Source organism: Cupressus sempervirens, chromosome 9, assembly GCF_028749045.1.
Source record: "Cupressus sempervirens isolate cs-2001-9-10 chromosome 9, ASM2874904v1, whole genome shotgun sequence".
NCBI lineage: Eukaryota > Viridiplantae > Streptophyta > Pinopsida > Cupressales > Cupressaceae > Cupressus > Cupressus sempervirens.
Window position 1 is genome coordinate 410656061 of NC_143126.1, and position 26264 is coordinate 410682324.

Here is a 26264-nt window from a genome sequence, read left to right on the forward strand (position 1 = left end):
GTTGTTCATGGAATGACTCTTGTTGTTCATGTTCTTTCTTTCTGCGTAATTAACTTCTTAATGTGGACCTATCGTGGATCCTTGTCCTATGTTCGCAGAACTTGATTTGATCATATGCGGGAGTTATCCTTTCTCTTTTCTCGTGGCATGTTCTTTCCTAGCACCTCGAGTAATGCATGAGTTTGGCTTCAACTAGGTTACATGTGATATCGAGGCTTTCTACGACCTTGGGGATGTCTTCTTGGATCATGCATGGACCTATCTTTTTCCCCATAGATGTTATCTTGCTTAATTGTAAGGTCAATGATTTCTCCTTTGGGGCATGACCTATATTTTGTAATAATTTGCTTGACAGACCAAATTGTGGTCTTGCTAGCTATATATTTGAGATCTAGGATTATAATAGACAAGGATGGAGTTAGATAAAAAGAGTATAATAAGTTTTGGCTTTGTAAGTCCGAGCTTCATACTCGCAGATTATAATTGGAATGTTTATGGCTGCAACCAAGTAGGCCTTATGCTTGACATGTTGAAGGAAGATTGTCTAATCATATTTGCATTGATTTCAATATAATTTCTTGTGGTTTCTCATATATTGTTGGCTTCTGTGTATAGCTTGGGAGTGTCTTCTATTGGCCTCTTAGCCTTGCATTACACAATAACTAGGTAACCCATGAGTGGTAACGTGACATTCAGTGAACTGCGAATGTGTTTAGGTGATTAGGTACAAGGTCAGGTGTGGTTAAGTGGGGTGCTTTGCTCGTTGTAATAAGATGAGATTTTTATTAACGAAAGGGACAATGTGTTTTAATTAAAATGACCCATTCACTGCCTTTTCTGCTTAGTGAGCGAGTTCACATTATAAACAACTTAGTCATGATGATTAAACGTTCACTAATTGGAATGATTTGATTTTTTTATTGGGCACTCAGGTGTTGCTCATTAGAGGGTCTATGTGTGGGGTTCCGAGTGAACATTTTTGAAATGACACTTTTCGATCACCTTGCACTCCAAGATCTAAACAAAAATATCTTTAAATACTTAAAAGCCAAAAACTTAGCTTCAAGTTCTTGACTCACCTATTAAGACACACCAAACATTTCGACAAAATCCAACTCACAATTTAGGAGATCTAGCTACCCGAAATTTAGCATGGGCAAAAACGCCTAAAAAATCTATTAATGTAGCTCTCTTTGTTGATGCAGCTATGAGTTGAATAAAAAAATGGTCTTTTGCCCAAAAAATCAAAATAAACCCACCCCGAAGAGATCTTCCTTGCTTTAAATCACCTCAATCAATTTTAGTAAGCTTCATCCGGAATCCTTTCGATTGTAGAGATCTCTACACATTTGAAAATTTCAAATTTTTTTAGATTCCGCCATGACAGCTGCAGCAGTAGGAGATGCAGTTTTCCGAAGCATTAAGGCGTCGAATTCAGGTCTTTCCCCCTCTTCCAAAAAATCTCACGTATCACTTAAATTACACTCAGTCTATTCAGGTTTAATTTTATTTTTATATTATTGGATTTGGGTGTGGTTTTCTGCATTCGGATGCAGTGTCTGATGAGCAGCTTTCCATGTAAGCCTTCAACTTTATTTCTTTATTTCTTTACATATATAATTTCATGGTTCATAGGGCTTCGGTTTTCAGTTCTTTTTATTTTGAATTCAGAGAGCCATTGTGAAATTGTATAGAGTTTCTGATGATCTGCATAACTTCTGAGGAAATCAAGTGATTCTTCTAATAGAATTTCAGAAAGTGGTTAATGGAGAGGGTTTTAATAAGTTAGAAGAGACTATAAAAGTACATTTTCCATTCTTTAGGTATCTGGTAGAAGCTTGATTCCGGGTTAAAGTAATATAATTATCAGATGGTAATTTTTTTTTTTTTTTTGGTTTTTCAGTTCGGTAGATCTCGGTGTTAAGATTGCAAACGTCTGTCACACTTGAATGCACTTCATGCTTGTATACTTGGCTTCTTAGGCGCATTCACACCTTGCCACTTATCTTCCGGAATGCGGACTTTGTCGATCGCCTTCATGGGATGTAAGGGAATTGAACCGGGTTGCATCCCATTACAGTTACACCAGAAACTTTTCTACTACAATAAGCTTTAACCTAATTTTTAGGGAGCACAGGCTTGTCAAAATCATCAACCATTAATGGGAACTGCTCAAAGGATTCTCTTTGGTAGCTCAAGCAACATAAGTTAATCTCGATATGATTAGATTAGAACGCCCAAATTATATAAATTATAAAGGGGTCAAGTGCTGCTTAATAGCTTATAGCATCAAAGACTAGCAAGAACCATTATCACTTTAGGGGAGTTCTAAAGACAGCTGCCTGAAATAGATGTAAAATAGGAATAGATCTTCTCTTTGGCTTAACAAATATTTCCTAATATTTCCTGAAGGTAGCAACCCAACCCAGAAGTATATATTCTGTCAATTTCCTCCGGAATTTAACCTGGGTTGTCAGATTACTCCATATGTGGGCCATCAAGATTGCAGGAACTTGGAGATACAGGTGCCATCACCATTGTGAACTTGTGGGGACTTTGAGATATAGTCCAATGTCCCCTTTCTGAAATAGAATTAAATAAATAATAATATGATATAATAGATACCAATTAAGTTTAATGAAGGGTTAATAGGCATGCAATGAAGAGTTTATGACTCCCTCAACATATGATATAAAAGGGAGGAGTTCATTTGACATGAAGGAAGAATAGAAGATGAGAATTGAGAAAGATTTAAGGAAAGAGAAAAGAGGAATTTAAAGAGAATAATAAATCAAGAGGATGAAGGGTTGTGACTCTTCCAAAGTGTGATAATTATGAAAGTTTTTGACTATTGCAAAAGAGCAGACATGATGAAGAGGCATGACTTCTCCCTTATATTGAAAGATATAAAGGGGAGAAGGTTTCGTTTGAAGAGCATACAAAGGGAGATGAATTTGGTGAATAATATATTATTCTCAAAGGCAACAATGAAAAGTGGTGACCCAATTCTTATGAAAGGTGGTGACCCTTTCACCAATGAAGTATAAAGGAGACCTCATTCCAAGTATTGAAGGACTTAACAATCATCACTTATGAATCCATCCAAACAAATCCTTCAGCCATCAATCATTAATCCCTCAAGTATCAACCAAACAATCAATCAGTAAGATCAAGCAAACAAATCCACATGAATCATCACTTCATCTTGGTATCAAGAAAACATACAATTCAGTAATCAAGCATCAGTCTATCAAATCAACATCCGTTGAATCATCATCTACCAATATATGAAACTAGCATTTATGATATCATCATTTTCAGCTATTTAATGAACAATTACTTAATCATCTTGCCAAAACCTCAAATCATCAAATCAAAGGAACTCATTCAATCAATCAATCAATGTTCTTAACCCTAGTAGGAAAGATCTACACTTTAAATGGCTGTAATAAAGATTTAATTTGTGGATGATGTTTCAATGATTTTCTAACATGTTGCAGAATCTCAACCAGTTACATGATGTTACTGATTTTATCCTACTTCTTGTTGCACTTGGAATTTGTGATTTATGGCAAAAACTAGGGCATTTGCAAAAGGGGACATTACATATAGCTGAACTGTAGATTGCAAGGGAGGCCTTGCACCTTGTCTTCTGTACTGTAATTTAACTCCTGCACTCGTGTAATAATGAAAATATGGAGATGTTTCCTTTTATGAGATCCGAATCTGGCTATGGGTTTGTAAGGCTTCTAAGAATATCACTGCTTGACCAAATTCACCTTGTAAAACTGAAATTTGTATGTGAAACACACTGCATAAATTGCAAAAGCAGAATGATGTGAAATAGAAAATGATTGCAACCAACTCATCACTTGCAAACTTTTATTCTGTATTATCTTTATTCCAAACATACTAAAAACCTATTGAGCATTGTCAGATATCATCAAATTTTCAACCTGGACCTGAGCACTCAAAGCACCTAGCATTCGCCCTTTGATTAAATTAAACTCAATTGGTCAGAATGCTCAATTCTTGGAAACAAACTAAAATATGTTTGTGAAGCATAATACATATGACTTAAAACGGGGAACTGAAGTATGTTAAAACTACAGGGAACTGAAAATGACTGAAATAGAAAGGTGACTTGTGGACTCACTTTGTCATGTCACCTTTCTACCCCCTGGAGATAAAAATACATATCACAGTTATCTCAGAGTGTACTTAAATGCCAGTGATCTTGTAATGTCTCCTACTGGACTTAACCTGCCCTAAAATTCTCTTGTAGGGTTTGAGTAATGCTTGGGAGTGGGAGTTGTCACTTTAGTATCCTGGTATAGGTCCTGCAACCAGGTTAGTATCAGAAGATTAATAAGCACATACACCAACATTACACAAATATAATTCAAATTCACTACTATAAATTATAATGTAATGCCCCCTTTTTACAATATGATGTAATAGTAAATAATAATAATTCTAATTTTATTGAAGAAGATTGACTATTCTGAGGGGTGATTATTTATTAATATTCTATTTATTAATCTGGGGGAGTCATAGACTTTATATGTGTTGGTTGATAGAAAGAACGATATATCACTGGACAACTTAAGGGATTCATCCCCCGGTGACAACAAAGTACTCAACACTTGCATAGTCAATGTACTGCGACGATAGGTAGGAGTCAAAGAACTCTGGTTGGTTGCAGTGGACAAGTTCGCTAGCTGTTGTTGCAGCTGACCTATATTTTGCAATACAGTGTTTGGTACTGGATTGCTAGGTGGATGAGAGGAGAATCACCTCTGCTTCCAGGTGGGGCTGATGATCTGCTGTGTGCAGCTCGTCCACCGCCAGCTCCAAAGGTAGCCGCCAGTATTTGGTGAACGAAACCTGAAAGTTTTCCCATTTATCATGACACTGGGGCAAGCACCACCACTCCTGGAGATAGCTGTAGTACCACTCCCAGGAAGATTGCTGGTGGAAGGTTCCACCGTGTGCATGGATGCCCCGGGTATGTTAAGGTCCATCTGTTCTCCAATCAGGCCTGAGTGCGATCCTTGTTGGTTAGGAGGAGGGAGAGGTATGTTCTCATGCGCTATCTCCCCTACTATCAGGAGCACTTCGAGGCCTTCCTTGTTTGCCACCAACAATTCCTGCAAGTTATAGATGGCATCCCTTTCTTCATGAAGGGCATTTTTTTGTCTTGAGGAATGTTTCAAACTTTTGAATTGGAACTTATTGAATTCAATATAAGAGCTGAATTGTGGTCTACCGCTAGAGGAGATTCTGGTGGATAGTTGTTAGGTCTGATATGATGAGATCCCGATCCTAGAGAAGTGATAGTCATAAGAATAATTGAGATCTACTTAGATGGTTAACATCCACATGCTCTGAAAACATAGGTCCTGGTCTATTAGGGTTGTATCAGTCAGGAGGATCCATATGCCTAGTAAACCTTCGTACCCATGCTCCTATCGTAGTCCGAGTCGTAAAGCTCATAGAGTTTCACCACATCCAAATTTTATCGAAGGTGCTTGTTCACATCAGGTTCATCAAAATGTGGGGAAGAAAATAATGCACCTACCAAGAGGCTGGTTAAAACCTGAAGGGATGCATGACTTCCTTGCACCACCTCATGTTGCTAGCTAGGAGTGCTAGGGAGATTGAACTTAAGATGAAGGAAGCTGCATGGTTACCTTGATGCAATTTAGATGTTGATTAAATGTGATTATCTAGATGATCAGATGTAATTTAGATTGATTAAATACCAATTAAGCATTTATGTGTAAGTGTTGCAACTAAGCTAAATCAAATACAAATAACTTGATAGATAAATTAATTAAAATGTTTTGATTACGAAAAGTGAAAGAGCTAACTGAAAGAGTTAAGCCCTAAGTTTTCTAAGCTCACTGCCTGAGACAGAAACGTGGCTCAAGGACTACAACACAACTGATGGACACCAGTGCATAACTCTCACATCTTGTATGGGCAGAGTATGGACTTAGCAGGAATGAAATAATATGTAAACCAAAGAACTAATCTACGAAAATGCAAATAAGATAAATGAATAGAACTGTTACCGATTTTCGCTACTAGGCTCAATCAAGTAGAGCTTTTTATGAATTTTAAATGAAGCAAATAACAGTTTAACTCTGTTGTACCACATTCATGTGCATAAAGAAAAGAACAAAAGATTACAATGTTATATTGCATAATGTAGATGCATGTGATATAGGAGAGACTAGAGACTGCAAAACTTTTTGAGGAAAAGTAATCTTTATTGAGAATGCAAATGAATAATGTCTCACAGAAGCCGCGAGACTAACCATTACTATGAAAATGAAAATAACATTAGACATTTGAAGATGCTATAAAACATAAATGCACAGGTAATGGAGGGTGACTCGGCATTGCCTGAATGACGAGTATGTTTTGAGTTGTTTTGTCTTGTCTCTAGCCTTCTCACTTGCCTCGCATCCAACTGTTGAATGCTTGCTGCTCCTAAAATTCCTGCATTTAAGTGATAAGAATAACGTTAGATCAATGATCTAAGCAATGCCAGCTCATCATACATTAAATTTACATGCATCTGCAAATATACAGTCTGTCTAATATGCATAATAACAACTAGCTAGTCATGGATGTACACAAGACATATCAAAGCAAGATTCATATGCTCATTTTTATCCAATAAGTTTGTTTCATGTGTAGATACAAGTGTTTGTCCTGTAACACGTGGGGCCAAATGGGCTTTCACAGGAGTTGAGGTCAGCGTGCTACAGGATGACAAATGAAGCTACAACAAAATGCAAAGATAGTCACAATTACTTCATGAAAGGACAGCAGAGCATAAAGAATAGTGATGTCAAAATTAGTAAAGGATACAGTCAAACAATCTCTCAAGTGTAATGGTCCCAAAACATTGAGAGGACAACAATAAAAGAAAAGGAGATGTTTTTTATACAATGAAAACAATGCCAGAACAGTGGAAATGAAAACACAGGACATTTACTGTTGTTGCCATAGTCTTCCCCAGCAGATTCAAAGGTAAAAATAAATGCTATGGAATGTTTAATAGCTTTTACTCTTGTTTGCATCCAAAGATTATCACTTTAACCGGTGATTAAATGGCACTGAAGGAATACTAGGAGACATCATTTCAAAGAACTTACAGTCATTCAAAGTAAACAGTGCCACATTATGAAAGCTGCTACAGGAATAGCAAATAGTAAACTTTGAATTAATAATAGCATGACTTTGTGTTTTAGTCAAGGCAGCAATATACTCTGAGAAATGTAATGCTTACAAGACAATGTGACCCAATTATGTATCAAGGTGCCATGTTTCTAGTCATTCAATGACAGTCATGAATGGATAGAAAACAACGATGCTGTAATATAAAGACATTAATCTTCACAGAGCATCATTGTGAGCAGATAGTAACAGTGAGTTCAGATTGAAGAACAGTGCCCAGTTTTCTGTCAGACAGTGACCTTATGGTTTGTAAAAAGCAGTAGCACATCCTACAAAGGACTGAACAATAATCATAAAGGACATAGTGAAGTGACATCTATCAATCTATACAGTCACAGTCGGCAGCAATGGTATCAATGTCAAGTCACAATGATCTTAGGTGGAGATGTAATGAGTAATAGTGCATGCAACTGTAAGCAAAGAGCTGTCAAACACAATTAACAAGGATATTCATGATGAAAAGATAAGCTGACAGAACAATGGAAGAAGAAAAGAAAAGAACAAATATATTCACAGTACTGGTGTTCATGCAGCTTACATTCTGTAAGTAATCTAGCTCAAACTATGAAAGACCTACCTATTCTATTTATTGATCAGGATACTATTGCTGATTGCATTGATTACAACATTGAGAATGCTTCAGCTTCAGTTCAACAGAGTCTCAGACATTCGCAACTGGGTTAGAACACTGATTGTGAAGGCAGTAACATTATGATCACATGGTATAAGCAGAGTAATGAACATAAGAAGAGTTTTAATCAGAGAACAAAATAAATCTGACAAATCATACATGCTTCAAAGGAATAATGCAAATCAGGATATATCCAGAGGACAATCTGTGTAAAGACTGGCATAAGACAAATCAGTGTGCATTCATAAGGAACAGTGAAAGATCATTGTCACAAAGAAGGGACAGTTGACATAAAGAAACAATAAATATGCAATCAACATTACAGGAGAGAGATTGTTATATAGATCCAATTGCATGTGATTTGGGTAAGTTATAGCATGCTAACTGCGCGAGAAAGAGGGGCACAATGAACCAATGTTAGTATAATGAAAACAATCAACCATGTAAATACAATGTCGGTGAACACAATAGCATATCAGCCTGTGATACAATAATGAATATAGCAGAAATATGGAGATAACAGTTCTATGGTCGTCATAAACATACAGAGATCCATGATGGACAGGGTAGTTTGTGAATTCTATCATGATGAAGACACAACATCTAAACCAAGAAAACCCCATTTATTTGCTAAAACCCTTCTGTTTATAGCTGTTATAATGGTATCAAGCATAAGCACAAAATATATTAGCCGTGGCCAGCAGGGAAAGTAAACCCACAGGTTTATCTCACAGTTTGGCATTATTCCCAATCAAGTAACACAGAGATATTAAAAGACTTAGAGTTTCAAAATGTGAGAATCACTGGCCTTACAGAAATCCTTGAGTAACTTTCACAGAGAGCTGACCGAATATCAAAAATAGAAATCTATGATACATTGATTTGAGAAAGCAGAGTATTGATAAATATGCCAAGACAATGAAACCAAGGCCAGTTTGCAAGCAAATGGAGGCCTCTTTATTCATCATTTTTGGCTATTTAAATAACAAGGGTTTCAGTCTCACAAAAATGCCTGTCAAAAAATGGTGGAGATACATGAATGGCCACAGAGCTCAATAGCTCTCAAGAGCTTAAAAGATACAGAAATATCAATTGTTCTACTAATTTCGATACAAATAGAATCTGCAGGAAGCACATGCAAGCTTAAGCATAATAATTTTTATTCTTGCATTCTCTCATCCTGATGATGGATCACGGAGTCTGATCCGAAACATTGATGCTAAAAAAACTTACACAATCAAATCCAGAAATAAAACTACACATTTCTAATGGATTGTGGAAATCTGTTGATGTTAATTAGAAGAAAAACTTACCAATACCTGCATAGAATGTTCTTCATATGGCCAGGAAATCACTACAGACACTTCCAGAAATTTTTAAACCTGTAGTAGTCTTTGGCTGCAAGAACATGGAAAAAAGAAGTGACAAAATGATAAGAAGTATGTCGGTCAGCACTTAAGGCATTTCTGTCGTTTCTTTTACAATCTGTTGGAGTTCTTTTTGGGTAAGGAACATATTAGGTGGGTTTAATCCTAATACTAGGAAGCATAAGACAGGGACAAGCCTAAGGATGAGCTAAATCCTATATTCAGCAGGGCTAAATCTTAGTTCTAGGCCAACATCAATAGAGTCATCAAGACTCACTTCACTTTAGGCTCTGCAGGGCCAAGGCAGGCAAACCTTAGGGATTGATCTTGCTAATTGATATTCTTCTTATCACAACTACCCCCTATAGCAGAAATCATCTATGTTCTTCTATGATTTGCTGATAAATTTCTTGATCATAATAGCTAACTACAACCAAAAAGTAACTGCGAATAAGCAATGACCAACACTCTCAGTTCTTAGTATATAAAATGGTAAATTGATATTTGATTAAAGATTTGGATTTCAGCATAACCTAGGTATGCAACAGCAGAAAACATACAACCTCTAAGCTGATCAGTCCCTTATCCATTGGGCATCAACTAAACCTTAACATACACATGGATACCTGAAGTATACTCATATATCTAGACATCTGATCAATCTATTTAACTTGCAAATAGACATCAATCTTCAAATGAAATTTGTGCTTATCCAATCCCCCTATGATCCTTGCAGTTCTATCAGTGGCATATCAAGAAATTACTTAGGTTCTTGACCCAACAACAAGATACACAACGACATACAACTTCAACACAAGTTGCAAATGGACAATATGCACTTTGGGCATATATCACAGAAAACTACAAAACTCACAGAAAAGGAGATAAACTTTAGAATGAAATTTCCAGTAAAATTTTGTATTCATTCCTTGAAATCAATACATCATCTGTATGTCAAAACTTCAGAAAATACAAAATGAATGACTATATTAGCTAATGCTTAGAAGAAAACTACATTACTGCAGTTCATAACAAAGGAAAATACTGAGAATGGTATTACAGCAGTTAGGAAATTCTCCAACCCTTGGAACCCCTTACAAAAAGCAAAGAAGAAGAAAATATAGACAAGAAGAAGTTTTTAAAAATGCCATTTGATTCTGACATGTGTCCTGCTGAAATTGTCTTCATCCTGATATTGTTGAAACTGATCTTCTTCATCTGCTGGTAATCAAAACCATAAATGCTGTTATAGAAATATTTGATATATCCCCTTAAAGTAATCAGCAAAATATCCTCTAAAGAAAATATCAAATACACATCATAATATGTGCTGAAGATTCAAATTTGATCTTGGTTTGTCATGTTCTACTTTTGCCATGAAATTCAATTGTACTGTCGGCAAACACTTGTCACTTGCAACTGCTTACTTTAAAACATTCAATTCTACCTTTATAGCTGCTCAGGGCACTTGATCACATCAAAATTTGATCTAACCTTGATATTACTTCATCTAAAAACATCAAATCTGCCTTTGCACTGAAGATGCCTCGAAATCACAAATCTTCCTATAGCTGCTTCTGGTGAATACCTATATAAAAACTGACTGCAGAAATGGATAGTTCATCTCTTGTTGATTCCAACGGTATATTATAGTGCATTTTTTTGATAAAAATAATGCCTCTAAGGTCGATTTGAAATTCCAGCCCTCGGGCCATGAACAGAGTTTAAAACGAAAAAATTAAAAAAACTATATAGTATAAACTATATAAAATCATTAAATTTATTTGCAACTTCAACATTTGAACTTTTGAATGCATTGAATATTTCTAAACTTTAATTTTTCATTCCTTACCTTGTCTCTCTAATCCACATGTGCCAAGTGTTGGTTTTTGATTTGACCATCACCATTTGAGCGGGCCCCACATCCATCTTCCTCAAGTGTAAGATCAAAACTATGAGAATTCTGACCCTTGACCATTCGAGCCTTATGATCTTATGCTCGTTGGTCGAACTCGTTGTAACTTCGTAAATGTCAATTTTACCTTTCCTGATCTTACACCAAACTTCCCTCTTCGTAGTATTGTAAAGCCTCATTACTCAAACTCCGATCTTACGATGGATCGTAGCATCGCGACCCTTCTCATTAGGCTCTATGATCCCACAAAATAATTTCATCTGCCACATCACTTTCATCTTTCGGTTTTAGTCAAAATTTCGTTGACTTTGCCATCCAAATGGCCACGACGGGCCCTATCCACACGATTCTTGTATCTTGAGTCACAAAACAAGATGCTTTCGACACTTGTATTGAATGTGCTTTGGTATTTAAAAGGGTAAAAAAGCCATGCCGTTGTCAATGTGGGACAAAGGAACAGTGTAATCGCTGCTTGGATTACAGTGTTGAGCCTAAGAGCTCCAAAAACAGAGGCAATCGCTTTCAATGCGTGAATCCTTCCTCATGGGTGAGTGACTGGGAAGCAGGAGAAAACTTGATAAATAATTGATGTTCTTTCATGGTTAAGATGCGGTATCCATAGGTAATGAAGTGAGGGGCCATGTACGTGTGTAACAACTAACTTTATCTCTAAGTGCATCTTTTTCTGTGGGATGCTCTACCTTGCCTTGGGTTCAAATATTGCTACCACTATGGATAGCATCCAATGCCTTCTTTGAAGGGTCAGAGATACCTACAATATGCCGTGACTTTATATCATCCAACACTGTGGATACTTTGTTTCTTGTGCTTGCAGGTTTCTCTCCTTCAATGTGGGGCTCTTCTTACATGCTGGTTGTCTTCCTTGCCAAACGTGCCATCTCCTTCCTATGGGTTTGGCATGCCACAACTTGATCAAAAAGAGCAGTGAGGAAGGTGTAAAGAATGCCTTCCATCCTACCATGTTATGAGGAAAGTGCAAAAACTCTGCTCCTGTCGCAGATGGGAAAAAACCAACAACACGATCTCATTGTAGATTGCCCTGCCCCTTTTCCCTGTGACACATATCAAATAGTCTGAAAATCTCCTTCAAAAAATCGCACACGCCTTCCTTTTTTGCCGTGCACTGCAACCCCCCTAAACTCTCTTTGATGCAATTGAGATTTCCATATATATGGAGGTTCAAAAATCGATGGGCATTTGGACAGCCTTATAGTTTTTAACGTGCTTTTCGGTATGAGTAACTAAATATAGTATTGTATTAAGGTCTCAAGTTTTTTGAAAGAGGACTTTTTTTCTCACTTCTCTCACATGAATTCATTTATGCCATCGGGGAAGATCAAATACCTTTACATCACATTTTTAAAAAAAAGTTAAAGGATCAATGCTCACAAGACGTTATATTCAAAAAGATCTATAAAGTGCACTCAAGTAGCAATTAGCCAGAACAAACTTCCATAAAAGTCCTCAAAAATCTTCAAGTGGGAAGTTGGCTCAGTAAATTGATCAAGAACTCCATGACGTGCTTACTATATAGTAAGCATGTTTCATCCACTAATCATTTCATAGCTTTTATAGTCATTGTTAATTTGATGGAATTAGTTGGGCCCCAAATTGGGCCCGCCTAAAAAAAATTCATTTTCGAACAACTGGCATTGCAAAGTGATCCATTGAACAATTGGTACTGATTGGATTCAAATTCGACAACTAAACTATCATTTAGAACATGTTTTCAATTTATCTGCAAATTGTGAATTTTCTGCCCGGGAGCCTCTGAAACTAGCTTTAAAAACTGATTGAAACAAGTAACTAGGCTCTAAGAATTGGCATGCTGATACTTTGTTCCGCATTCTTGCACCCTGCCAGATCTCGTTGCATGACGACATCAGGGTAAACAAATATTGACCGTCAAAGTTGCCTAGTTAAAAACTATCAGCAAATAACATGTTAAAAACCATAAAACGCATTTGTTTTTAGCTTCAAAAATTGGGGAATTAGTGCATTGCCATGAGGAGAATGTAATTTTGTGATTTGGGCTCATGATGAATAACAGGACGCATTTGGCAAGCGTACGAAGTTAGGTACTCAGAATTGCAGGATTGGAAACATCAGTAGAAAAGTGTTTTTTGCAAATGGAATGGCTGTGGGAAAGTGTGCAGACGGATTCTTCAAGGTTTACAAACTAGCACACTTAAAGTATTTTTGGAGTAGAATGCAATGGTACAATCAATTTGATCCAGGCAATCACGGATTTTAGAGTTATGACATCTCGAACAGGGGTATTGACCAGTTTGCATTTTATGACACCAATAAAAAGTTATAAATTGCATTCGGAATCGTGTTTGCAAACTGATCAAACGGATTTGTCACAAACTCAAATTTGAAATATAGCAAGTGTGTGACCTCTAGAATGCAATGCAAAAGGAATTTTCTTAGTATGGTTAACTGGGTCAAAGTTATAATTGGTCAAATAGGGCTTCCCAGATTTTGAGAAATATACATCAGCATGACAGAGATAAGTAATTGACTTCGAGGGATTCAAAACCTAGTCAAAACATATCGAAATGATTCGAAAATTGAAACATAGGTTCATTGATATGCATACTAAATACTCCCAAAGCGGCGAGTCATGAAACATTATCGGGTACAAGATATTCGAATGCAAACTAGGCTTTCTGTCGCTGTTTGATACTTGGGCAAAAAATGCAGAAATGAACACCACTCAAAACAGAATTTCGCGAAATGATTCAAAATGTTAGTTTATCATTATAAAACGCATGGATATGTTGAATGCAAGGTGGTAGAAACATAAAACACCTGTTAGGCCTTAAAACGACAGCCGGGTACATAAGTAAGAAAATGTGTTTATAGGGCTCAAAGTGACTCAAAAGTTTGGAAAGGAACTCAAAACGGGAATGCATTTTTGAGTCCCATCACAATCTTTGCTTCATAACCCCATTATTAGTGCTCTTTGTTGTTTATATATACTTTTATTCCTTTTGCATCAAAGTTTCAATGTAAAAGTAATACTAAAGTGAGATGTGTAAAATAACTTCAATAATATTTATGAGGCAAAGAAATAGAATAGCCTTTATTTATAAAGTCAAAGAGGGTAGATTCTAATTGATGACAAGCACCAGGTCATAAAGGTATGGCTAAGCATTTATGAGTAGGGGCCAAGCATCTAGGGGGAAGTTGAGAAAGTTCGCTGAGCTAATGGAGGGTATCTAGGAGTTTTGAGTCAATTTAGGAGAGGGTTGGAGCATTTTGAGGAGTCTTCATGGTGGACAAGATCATAACTTGACTTTTTCTTCTATTATGAGACTTTTTTGAGTCCTTTGAAGGCCTGAAAAATAGGCATTTTGGTTACATCCGACCAATGACTCTGAGGACCTATTATATTATCATACAACAACTTTTTGGAGAAGCATAAATATTGTAACATCATTGTTGAAGTTATTTTTCATTATGCAGTTTTGCACTCAGTGACTTTTTTTGGAGCCCTTTGTGACAGTTTTCATAATTTTTTGTATCTCATCTTTGGACATGAATATCAATGATAGCTCTGGAGACCAATTATTTAGTTGTTTCATTTTTTCTCATCTGTCTAATTGTGTGCTCATAAGTGATTGATCAAATTGCTAGTAAATATCTTTAATTTTGTCTCATATTTAGCACCCTTTTGCAAAGAAATATATTGCTTGTAGGTTATAAGTTATGTCTCAGGTGAAAGTTGTGAAGTTCTCTTCTTCCTTCGAAGGGTCTAGTATTAGAACCTTGTTATGAAATATGTATGGAGGGATATATAGGAGTGAGTTGTGCTGTTCTAGCATAGTTATTACAAACAAGAATCTAGTTATATGAATCTCATGGTCCTGTTAAGTTTGGTGAGTCACCCTATATGTTAGATTTTAGTTTCATGTCTCTCACTAACCCTTTCCCTCTAAAAGTTTAGTAGTTAGATGAGAACCAAGAGGAAGCCAACCATTGGAGATTCATTTCAAGTTTTGGGTGACCCACAACCTAGGAGTGTTTCTATGTTTCTCCAAAGGGCTAAGTTCTTCAACTTAGCAATAATAGATGATGTCAAATTAGAGTAGTGTATGAAATAAAAGGAAATGACATAAAAAAAATAGATTATGATTCTAAGACAACTTAGTATTGTGGAAGGTTCAACTGTTTACGAGTGATTAATGAGAAAATAAAATAAGGAGAAGAGTAGAGATAATAGAACTTGATTCAATTGCTGATAATGTGTTCTGATTTTCGAACCCACAAACTTGTAATAGAAGCCTACACACAAGTGAAGAAGGAAATTTGTTATGGCCATAAAGAGGCTTGCCAGTCAAACCCCTGCTTTGGTGTTTCCACCTCTACGAACAACCATTAGACTCAATAGTTTTGGTGATGGATAACCGAGTAGAAAATAAACAAAGATGATATAAGCTAGAGACGAGATAAGAAAGATAAATACGCTCAAGGCACATAGAGGATATCAGAGCAACAATGTGGTATATAGAGCCAATAATGGTGGATAATGGAGGATATGAACAACCAAGTGAGTGAATAATCGGTCCAAGAAGCTGTTAGAAGTTTGAATAAGCATGGAAGAAGGCCAAATGAGGGTTGCAAAAGGGTATTTGATGGAGTCGGACAGATTACACACAAAGAAACCATCATTCTCAAGTGTCACAATGTAGGTTGGCAAATTCACAATGCTTCAACGGTTGCTTGCACATCTGCAGATTTGTGGGCGATTCTTTGCTGCATAGACATATCTGCAGCGCACACGTGTCAAAAGCCAAGGGCTTCACTGGGGGAATATCGAGTTGGACGATGAGTTGGTTGATGACAAGAATAAAGTTTGTGACAAGATTTTGCATATTAGGCTAAAGCAGACAAAATTAAAAAATGGCATCCTGCATGGGGGTGTAAAATCAGCTTCATCACACAAAGTTATAATATGTGGCTACACTCATAGTACTTGCTGCAAAGAGATGGCAATTTTCTTTCACTGCACAGCTATCTGGGCAACCATGAGACTTCTAGAGAAGGAAGAATCAACAAAAGGTTCTTTCAAGCAAACTTAAGCAAGTCAATAATCTATTTGATGAAATTTACAAAGAAAATAAATGAAAATTTGGATAAGATTTCTTAAGGGATAAAGATCATTAGGACAATCGAACAAACCAAGGATTTGGTCTATATTTAAAACTTCAAGAGCATAGTTGTAGACATATATCAAAGGTAGAGTTGAAAGATAAGATAACAGTCCATATATCAAAGGTAGAGTTGAAAGATGAGAGAACAGTCCATATAGAGAAAAGCCAACCTTGTGTTGCATGGACGAAAGTATGCCAATCCAAAAAGAGATATTTACAACATTCTAAACTGAGAAGAGGACAAGAGGGACAAGGGTTTTGAGAATTAACCCTACATGGAAGGGTACTAAAAAGTAACGGTCGTATGTCTAGGATAAAAAGGAATTTAGATTATATGAGGAGATGGATCTAGTCCTAGTTGGATGTTCCTGCCTCTTGTGGGTCAAGTGTTGAATTAATTTCTCCAAGAGATGGATCTTGCTGTGGTTGGATGTTCCAACCTCTTAGTCTATTGGTTACTTCGAGAGATGGATCTGGTCTTGGTTGGATGTTCCTGCCACTTGTGGATTGGTTACTTTGAGAGATGGATCTGGTCCATTTGGTGGTTCTCGACTCTTGTGGATTGGTTACTTCAAGATTTGGATTAGTCTTCGTTGGACGTTTCAACCTCTTGTGGATTGGTTATTCCAAGAGATGGATCTAGTTTTGGTTGGACATTCCTGCCTCTTGTGGATTCGCTACTCCAAGAGATGGATTTGGTCCCGGTTGGACATTCCTGCCTCTCGTGGATTCGCTACTCCAAGAGATGAATTTGGTCCTAGTTTGGACATTCCTACCTCTTGTGGATTGATCACTCCTAGAGATGGATCTTGTTTCGGTTGGATGCACTTGCCTCCTGTGGATTAGTTACTCCAAGAGATGGATTTGGTCCTGGTCGGACATTTTTGCCTCTTGTGAGCCAAGTGAGCTGTATCTACATACATATTCATGTGTATGCTTTATGTTCGGATATTTTCTTGTGTGTACTTTGTGTATGCTCAATGTCTTCATGCATTAATGTGTCTACTTTGTCTATGCTTTGTGTCTTCATGCAGTCATGTGTATACTCCATGTTTTCAAGTATATGTTTTGTGTTTTGCTCTATATTTTTAGTTGATCTAAAAGATAGAATAACTAGGAGTAAACAAAATATATGAATGTGAAGAATGCTATCACGCAAACGTCGGTATTTGCAAAATTCAACTAGCACCATTATGGGATGGTCTGGATCCTTTTTTAAGAAGATGAGAGAAAACTTGCCTTATGCTCGCAAGCTTCTTCTATCAATCATATTTCACATTCAAAATAAGGGAGAACATATATGTTAATATCAAAGTAGTGCAATAGAAGGTGGGTTATGGATAGGTCTCCATGATCATTCAAACATTGCTTGAGGACAAACAATTGTGGGATGGGAGGACTGTAGCGTCTGCTTTCTGCAAAAGGATTTAATAGTAAATAACAATATTTAAATTAAAATATGGAAAAATATAAATAAATAATAAACAAATAATATATGCAATGAAGAGTAAATCTGATCTATTTTTACAAGGACAATGATACTCTTTCTTTGAGGACAGAATATTAGGTTTAAAAAAGAGACATTAGACATAATATTCAACATGTAGGATTACCTTGACATTCTATCTATCCAACTCATTGTCATTATGGAGCACTGGTTGGGAGACATTACTTGCTCACTTTCATAAGTCACCTAAGTATTCTACAAAACAAATACTTCATCCTGATTAGGGATTAGAGAGTGTGGTCCAAAATATTGATGCATAAAACTGCCACACAATCTAACCGAGAAACAGCAATGACCAGAACTATAGATTGTGACAAGCTAACATTGTTAAAATCAAATACTTAAAACACAGTTTTATTTTTCCAAAACCAATTCATCAACTTAAATTACAAATTAAAAATGAGAAATTAAAAGATAAAATTTCAAGAACACATGCATTTTGGAAGGCTTCTGAAATAGCGAAATGATTTCTGCACTTCTAATTGGGAGACCATACAAAGCTCCTTGAGTCTTTCCACCTAGCCCAGGAGCATGGAATGACAACCTTCATCTGGGCTACTTCATGGAATACTTCATCTTCTATCAGATGCAAGTCCAAAGATCCATCAATTTATTACATAATATACATAATACCACTGACAAGTACAGGGTTGCAGATTAATATAAATATATTTTCTGAAATCGTATCTTATTCCAATTTCTGATTTTCTTCTCCTTCAATGATCACTGCTTTTCTACTTAATGTATTCACTGTTCTTCTATTTAATATATTAGCTGCCTTTTATCTTTCGAGCCTGCAGCTTTCATTGGAATGAATTTTCAACCTTCTCTTCCATTTCAAAATGAATTCTTCTTCATACATTGTGGTGAAAGGTTTGTTAAGGAATATGAATCGGGTTGGTAGAGATAATATAATCACAATATATTTACCTCAGACTTGGTTTATGTTCTTTTACAAAGAATGTGTGTGTGTGTGTGTGTGTGTATCAGACCTGAGAATATATCTCAGTTTAACCGAGATTATATTGAAGTGATGCTTGTATCAATATTTCCAATGTTGATAGTATTTACTTACACCTGAATTCAAAATTCAATATATTTATATTGACTTGACTCTAAGAATGTATTCTCAAATAAATGTCGAATGATCTGACTGTGACAATATGCCTTCAATTGATATTGTCCAGGCAGATCACCAATTACCATATATACAAATGTGAAGGAGTTCCATAAAGGAATATGACTCCTTTGTGGTTTGAGCCATGAGGAGTCATGGCCCTTCGTGGGTGATTCCTCTTATGAATTGGCACTAATACAAGCCTGACCAAAACTGAATATAGTCGGCTTGATTCTGATTTAATTAGACACCCCATAATGGGTTGATTTGAGAGTAAATAAATCTGTCTAACAACAGATCGATAATCAGGTTTATTATGAGTACATTCAACTATATATATATATATTTGTGAATTCAATTATATATATATATATGACATATTAATATTTCACAAGTACACACACACACACACACACACACACACACACACACACACACACACACATATATATATGTTGATTTAATAACATCATAATACATTCTTCAATCCGAATGATGCTATACTCCCAACACTCCCTCTTAGCAAAAGAGGATTATCTACTAATGGAATATATTAGATCTTGTTATTAGGTTTCCAGCACTCCGGGACAACATTGAAATGAAGTCTTATTAGATAACAACTTGATCCTAGGATGCCAATAAGGTCATACATATCACAACCTAAAAATCAATACATTCCATTTTGATACATAAGTTATCATGACTTCTGACACATTTCAGGATAACAAATTAATGTAGTCTGTCATGAATAAACAACAATCACAATATCATGATGTCTGACACAGTTCGGGACAACAACAAAATGAAGTTAATTATGATAAGTAAGCTATCACAATCTTTAACTCAATTTGGAGCAACCTTAGTGATAACCAATTTATTTCAACACATTTAGTATCAAAATATCTGGCACTTTCCAGGACATCAACTTAATGCAGTTGATCTTGATAAATTCGTTATCATGAATTCTGGCACTTTCCGGGACACACAAGTGAATGCAATCTTTCATGATAACAAGTTTACTATTGTTAAGGTTGTCACCTCACAATAGTGATTTTACACATACATTACATGAACGATCGTCACCTTTCATAATATTCACTTACTATATTGCAATATATCTTTTTAAAATATTCACGAGTATATCAACTTACACAAGACTGAGATTCAATCTTAGAAATTTAAGTTACAATTTAATCATACCAAGTTTACCTCTGAAGTACTCTATTTTCAGCTTCGCAAGAGGCTTGGTAAATATGTCAGCACTTTGCTCTTCAGTGCTGATATAATCCAATTTGATGACATCTCCATCTACCATATCTCTTATGTAATGGTAAGGGATCTCTATATGTTTGGATAGATTATGAAAGATTGGATTTAAAGAAAGTTTGATGTAGCTTTGATTATTACAGTGAATCACAATATGATTTAGGGGCTTCCCAAATAGCCCAACTAGTTACTTCCTCAACCACATTGCTTCACGAGCTCCCATGGCCACTGCCATGTATTCAGCTTTGGTAGAGCCTAAGAGCAACTGCTGATTGTTTCCAACTAAACACTGAAACAACACCCAGTAGTACTTTTCCAATTAATAGAACTGCTTGCCCAGTCGGAATTAGAATACCCATGAAGTTGTATCTCAACATTCTCATACTTCAGACCAAGTCCAATAGTACCACACAAATATCCCAAAATATGCTTAGCAACCATTAGGTGAATCTTCTTAGGTTCGAACATGTGAATTTACCAAATACATAAGAGATTAGCAAATATCAGAGCGAGTATTTACCAAATACATAAGAGATCCAATAACTCATCTATAGTATGTGGGGTCTGTAGGTTTTGAATCTGCTGCTTCATTTTTAAGCTTATGAAGATTTGTTTCCATTAGAGTGGATAGAGGTTTACAATCCATCATGCCAAATCTAGTCAGTGGTATACATTCCTTGATTTAGGAAAATGTAATTATCTTTCTGGCATACTTCTAGACCCAAAAAATAGTGTAGAAGACCTAGATCCTTCATCTCAAATTCAGCTATAAGATCTTGCTTGCATTTTGCAGTAAGATAATCTTCACCAGTTATCAATAAATTATCAACACAAAGAACAAGTATGATCGTGTCACCATGAATATTTTGAAATATATGTTAGTATTAGCTTCATTTTTGGAATATCCTAGCTTGGATGGATAACTGTCCATTCTTTCATACCAAGTCCTAGGAGCTTGCTTAAGGCCATAGAGAGCCTTCTTTAGTTTACACATAGAGATTTCTATCATGAGTCGCAAAACCTTCAGGTTATTCTATGTAAACTTCTTTCTCAATGACACCATTCAAAAAGGCAGTCTTTACATCCATTTGATGAATCTTCCATCCTTTAGACACTGCAATGGTAATAATGGTTCTCATAGAGGTATACCGGGCAATTGGAGCAAATTTTTTTTTATAATCAATTCCAACCTTTTGATAAAAAATTCGGGCAACGAATTTGGTCTTGTGTTTTTCAATACTGCCATCTAGTGCATACTTAATCTTGAATAACCATTTTGAAGAGACCACTAATTTGTCTTTTGGTCTAGGTACAACATCCCAAACATCATTTTTTAAGATAAATTGGTAGTCCTCAATCATTGCATCTTTCCAAGCGTGATATGAAAGAGCCTCTTCTACATTTCATGGTTTAGTTTTTGTAAGCTCGTTTATAAGTGCAACATAGCATGATATGCTTCTTGTTTTCTTGCTCTCTCTGAAAATTTCATTAGGTTCAATATTGTTTTCTTTGAACATCTTTCTTGCCCATAGTGGCCCTTTCCCGTTGTTTAAAATTATAGCGTCCTCACAATTAAACGAAGATCCTTCATGGTCTCCTTCATGACTTCCCATGTTACTCTCCCTCTGATTCTCATTTGTGTTATTTTCATCTAATTCTGTGATGGGTTCATCTTCTATATTTGGAGTTCCTTTGAAAGTAGTGTCTTTTTTGAATTTGACATCTCTACTAATGTCAGTGGTTCTTTGCCCTGGGATATAAACTCTGTATCCTTTAGTAGCTTCACTATACCCAACAAATATCCCTTTCTTTCGAGAGGGTTCTAGTTTGGTTCTTTTTCTTTAGGGATGTGGATATATACTAGACTATCGAAAATCCTTAGATGTCTTAAATCTGGTTTAATTCCTATGAATGCTTCTTCAGGTGTTATATTATCAAAGATTGAGTGAGGGCATCTATTTTGAATGTACACAACTGTACTTGTAGCTTCAGCCTAGAATGAGATGTGGAGATTTTGGTCATGTATCATGGCTTTGGAAGCTTCAATATAGTTTTTTTTTCTTTTCAGCTACTCATTCTGTTGAGGATTATAAGGTATTGTATACTCCCTCTTAATCCCAACAAATTGTGCAGAAATCCTTAAAATTCTTAGAATTACATTCACCTCCATTATCTGATCTTAGGGTTTTTATTTTCTTTTTCGTTTGCCTTTCTACTAAAGCTTTAAACTCTTTGAATTTCAATAGTACTTTATTGATTCTTTAAGTTTTAGAAAGCAAATCCAAGTTTTCCTAGAGTAGTCATCAATAAAGATTCCCCTAAGGAGGGTATGGACATTGGTCCACACGAATCAGCGTGGACTAGTTCTAGTACAACTTTTGATTTATGCTCACTAGTAGGAAAAGACCATTTCAAGTTTTTCACTAAAGCACATCCTTTACAAATGCCAACATGATCAGATTTTAGATGGGGTGTTCCTGTAGTAATCTTCCCTATAGTAGGACGAGTACTAAACCTTAGATGTCCTACTCTTCTATGCCAAATTTCATTTGAGTTTGATACTTTGTGACTTAGAGCATGTTCTTGAACATTACATAATTTGTATAGACTACCATCTCTAGATCCTATAGTAATAGCATTCTTTATATTTGAGTTTTTAGGCTAGGATAAGCCTTTGTCTTCATGAAAGGAGATATGACATCCTTGATTTGCCAGGCCTGAAATGGAGACCAAATTCTTTTTTATGCCTGGTACAAAGAGAACATCTTTCAATTGTAAAGTAAATCCGGTTTTTAATTTGATAGAGCAGGTACCAATTCCTATTACTGGATGTGTGGAATTGTCTTCGATAACTTCTTTTGTGGAGTGCCCTTCAAAAGTTTCAAAGTTGTCTTTAAATCCGGTTATGTGACGTGATGCTCCATTGTCGATTATCCAAACATTCTCGTTTGAGTTTATCTTGCTTGATAAGGATAAGAAAAATAAGGAATTTTCTGCTTCCTTGACTTCAGCTACTGCGGCTTCCGTTTTCTGTCTTTCTGGACAAAACCTACGAGTGTGCCCATATTTATCACATCTGTAGCATTGGATCTTGGAGAGATCTCTGTTTTTATGATGATGATTATTGTTTCCTCTTTTTCACTTAAACTTCGTTTTCTTCCCTTTGTTGCTTGATTTTGCATGCAATCTCCCTTTTTATCTGGCATAATCCCTCTTGAAAATTGTCTAGATTCTTATTGGGTGTAGACGTTCTTGAGTTGATCAAATTTTGGAAGAGTTGGATGACTAATGCATTGGATGAATGATTCCCAAGATGTTGGAAGTCCTCTAAGAGCTATTATTGAATGTTCCAAATCATCTACTTTGTTTCCAATCGCAGAGAGTTGGTCTCTCAGTTTAGAGATTCTCAAAAAATAGGAGGAAATTGATTCCCCTTTATTCATTATATGTTTATGAGTTGTTTTAGAGTTAGCATTCTGCTTGCATTATTTATCTCAAATGTACCTTGAATAGTCTTGAACACTTCATAAGCAGAGGTGAGACTTGATATAGATGGAAGTATGTGATCTTTGACAGCATCAATAATTATTTTCTTAGCTTTATTATTACGTCTTTTCAATGTTGTTTTCACCATCTTTCATAAGAATCGAGTCACCACTTTTCACCGTCCCCTTTGAAAATAATATAATATTCCCTGAATAAATCTCGCTTTGATAATCTCTTCAAATGAAATCTTCTTCCTTTTACATTCTCCAATATAAGGAGTCACACCTCATCGCCATGTCTGCCCCTTTGCAAGGGTCACAACCTTTCAGAATCACCAGCCTCTGTAATGTCATAATCTTCCATCATTTATGCCCTTTGAGAGAGTCACAACCTTGCTTAATTTCAACTCTTAGAGTTACAACCCTTCATTAATGCTGCTCTATGAGGAGTCAGAACCTTCCATAATTACCACCCTTTGGAAGTGTCACAACCCTTCATTTCTGCTTTCAAGGGACCAATTTCTTATTTTCTTCCCATTTCTCTTTTCTCCTGTGAAAGACTCACTACTTCAATTCTTCCTTCCCCGATCCTTACCTCCCTTTCAAATATATATTTTTCTCCCTTTTATATTTCACGTTTTAGTGAGCCACAGCTTTTCATCTCATATCTTTTGACCCTTCATCAATCTTAACTGAACTTTGGTCATGGTTATTTATAATTTTGTTCTTTTATAGATATAATTTAAATTTAATTTTATTGTTTTACATTTTAATTTCAATTTAAGTGTTAATTATTAAATATAATTTCAGAAAGGGGACATTGCAGATCTGAGAAATGAGACATATACTTTCTGAAAGGTTCATTTGGAAGAAAAAATGTGTTTTTCATCAGAAGATAACAGTATATATGGGTGATCAGCATATGATGAATTCCTAGAATGTCTGCTACCATTCTATATCCCTTAAGAAATATGTAAGATACAAAGTTGTGTAGACTGTACGAGCAAATTATTTTCAAAAATTATCTTTAAGATACAAGAAATGTAAACAGCTTTTCAGACACAATGTAGGTATATGTAACAGATCGAACAGACCAATTTGTCTAGGGGAGAATGCTAGGAATGTTTGTTTCAACTACTTTATTATGTCTAATGTTCCGTACTAGTTAATGTAGCTAAACAGTAGAGACAAAATGCATAGGAATGTTGCCATGTTAGTTGCTTAACTCTGTGTTTACCAGGAACAGACAAGCTGCCTTGTGATTATTGCCTTTAACACCCAACAAAGAGAGATTCATTATACATCACTGAAACCTTCTCTTTGCTTTTCCTTTAACAGATGGCACATTGATTATGTCATTTAATGTGTAGCTTGTGGTTTTCATGACACAGCCTTCACTTTCTTTACGGGAGGAATTTTGAACGAGCAATGCGGATATTAGATCAAGGTGGTGTAACGCTCATAATTGGCGAACCGAGTAACCGCGCAGTTTTCATGGTACCCAATCTGCTTTATCAATTTACTTATGTATTCATCTTAACACTAGACATTGGGATTTTTTCTCATTTATTGTCATTCAGGTTGCTGGAGAATCCAAAAACAAGGATCAATATATATGTTTTCCAGAGCACCACTGTACATGCTATTCCTTTTTCTACGAGACTGTTAATAAAGCAGAACAATTATGTGTAGGTTTTTTTCTTCCTAATACTCATGCATGAATGTTTCTCAATTTTTTTTCTTCCTAATACTCATGCATTAATGTTTCTCAATTTTTTACTTCTGGGACGTATTACTTTCTGTCTACCGTATCTCATTAATGGAAAAAAACAATGAACTTGCAGTGCAAGCATCAACTGGCAGCAAGAATGGCAGATGCACATAAATTGTACAAGTTGGAAAAGATTTCCGACGAACAGCTGGCATTACTTTTGTTTCAACATTGAAAACAAGTGTTAAGGGAAAAGTGGAATAGCAGTAAGATCAAGATCTAAGAGGATTGAGTTTGTATGTGCTGTCCATCTAAAGTTGGAAGCAGTGTTAAACTGATAGTTACCACTCTTCTACGGTTGCACCTCTTTCTACACAATATTAAGAGGAAAGAAAAGATGAAAGTATATTTTTTACAACAGAGTTTTAATGTCAGCTTCCTTGAAAAAAATTCAACTGAGTTTGTCATGTGAATTGAGGATCTAATCATATAAGTAATTTAAGTATGTTGAACCATTAAGTATAATGCACGTCTTGGAATCATCATTTTCTTAGTATCCCGTACATTTTATTTTAGATATTCACAAACTAGTGATTATATCAATCATCCTTCGATTTCACCGTTCGTCGGTTCCCTCTAGGTTTTGTCCTGCTGGTGGTAATAACATGTTATGGCTGAAATATTATATGTGATCATTCAACTCAAACAAAGAAGCTCACTTGCACTCAGAAAAATAAGAATTCTGGCATGAGACATGCTGTCCATGGCAGGATTTTATTCAAATACGGAGTCTATATCCTAGAAATAACAGACCTCTGCCTGCCTATACATTTT

General features: G+C 35.8%; 1 protein-coding gene across 1 annotated transcript; it reads left to right on the forward strand.

Annotated features, from left to right (window-relative positions):
- Positions 1-1101: 1101 nt before the first annotated feature.
- On the forward strand, positions 1102-25955 carry SSN2 (zinc finger SWIM domain protein). Its single transcript, XM_089800390.1, has 5 exons — positions 1102-1438; positions 1557-1578; positions 25111-25216; positions 25300-25407; positions 25564-25955. The coding sequence occupies exons 1-5, from the start codon at positions 1381-1383 to the stop codon at positions 25663-25665; spliced, it is 396 nt and encodes a 131-aa protein (XP_089656516.1). The 5' UTR covers positions 1102-1380; the 3' UTR covers positions 25666-25955.
- The last annotated feature ends 309 nt before the right edge of the window (positions 25956-26264 follow it).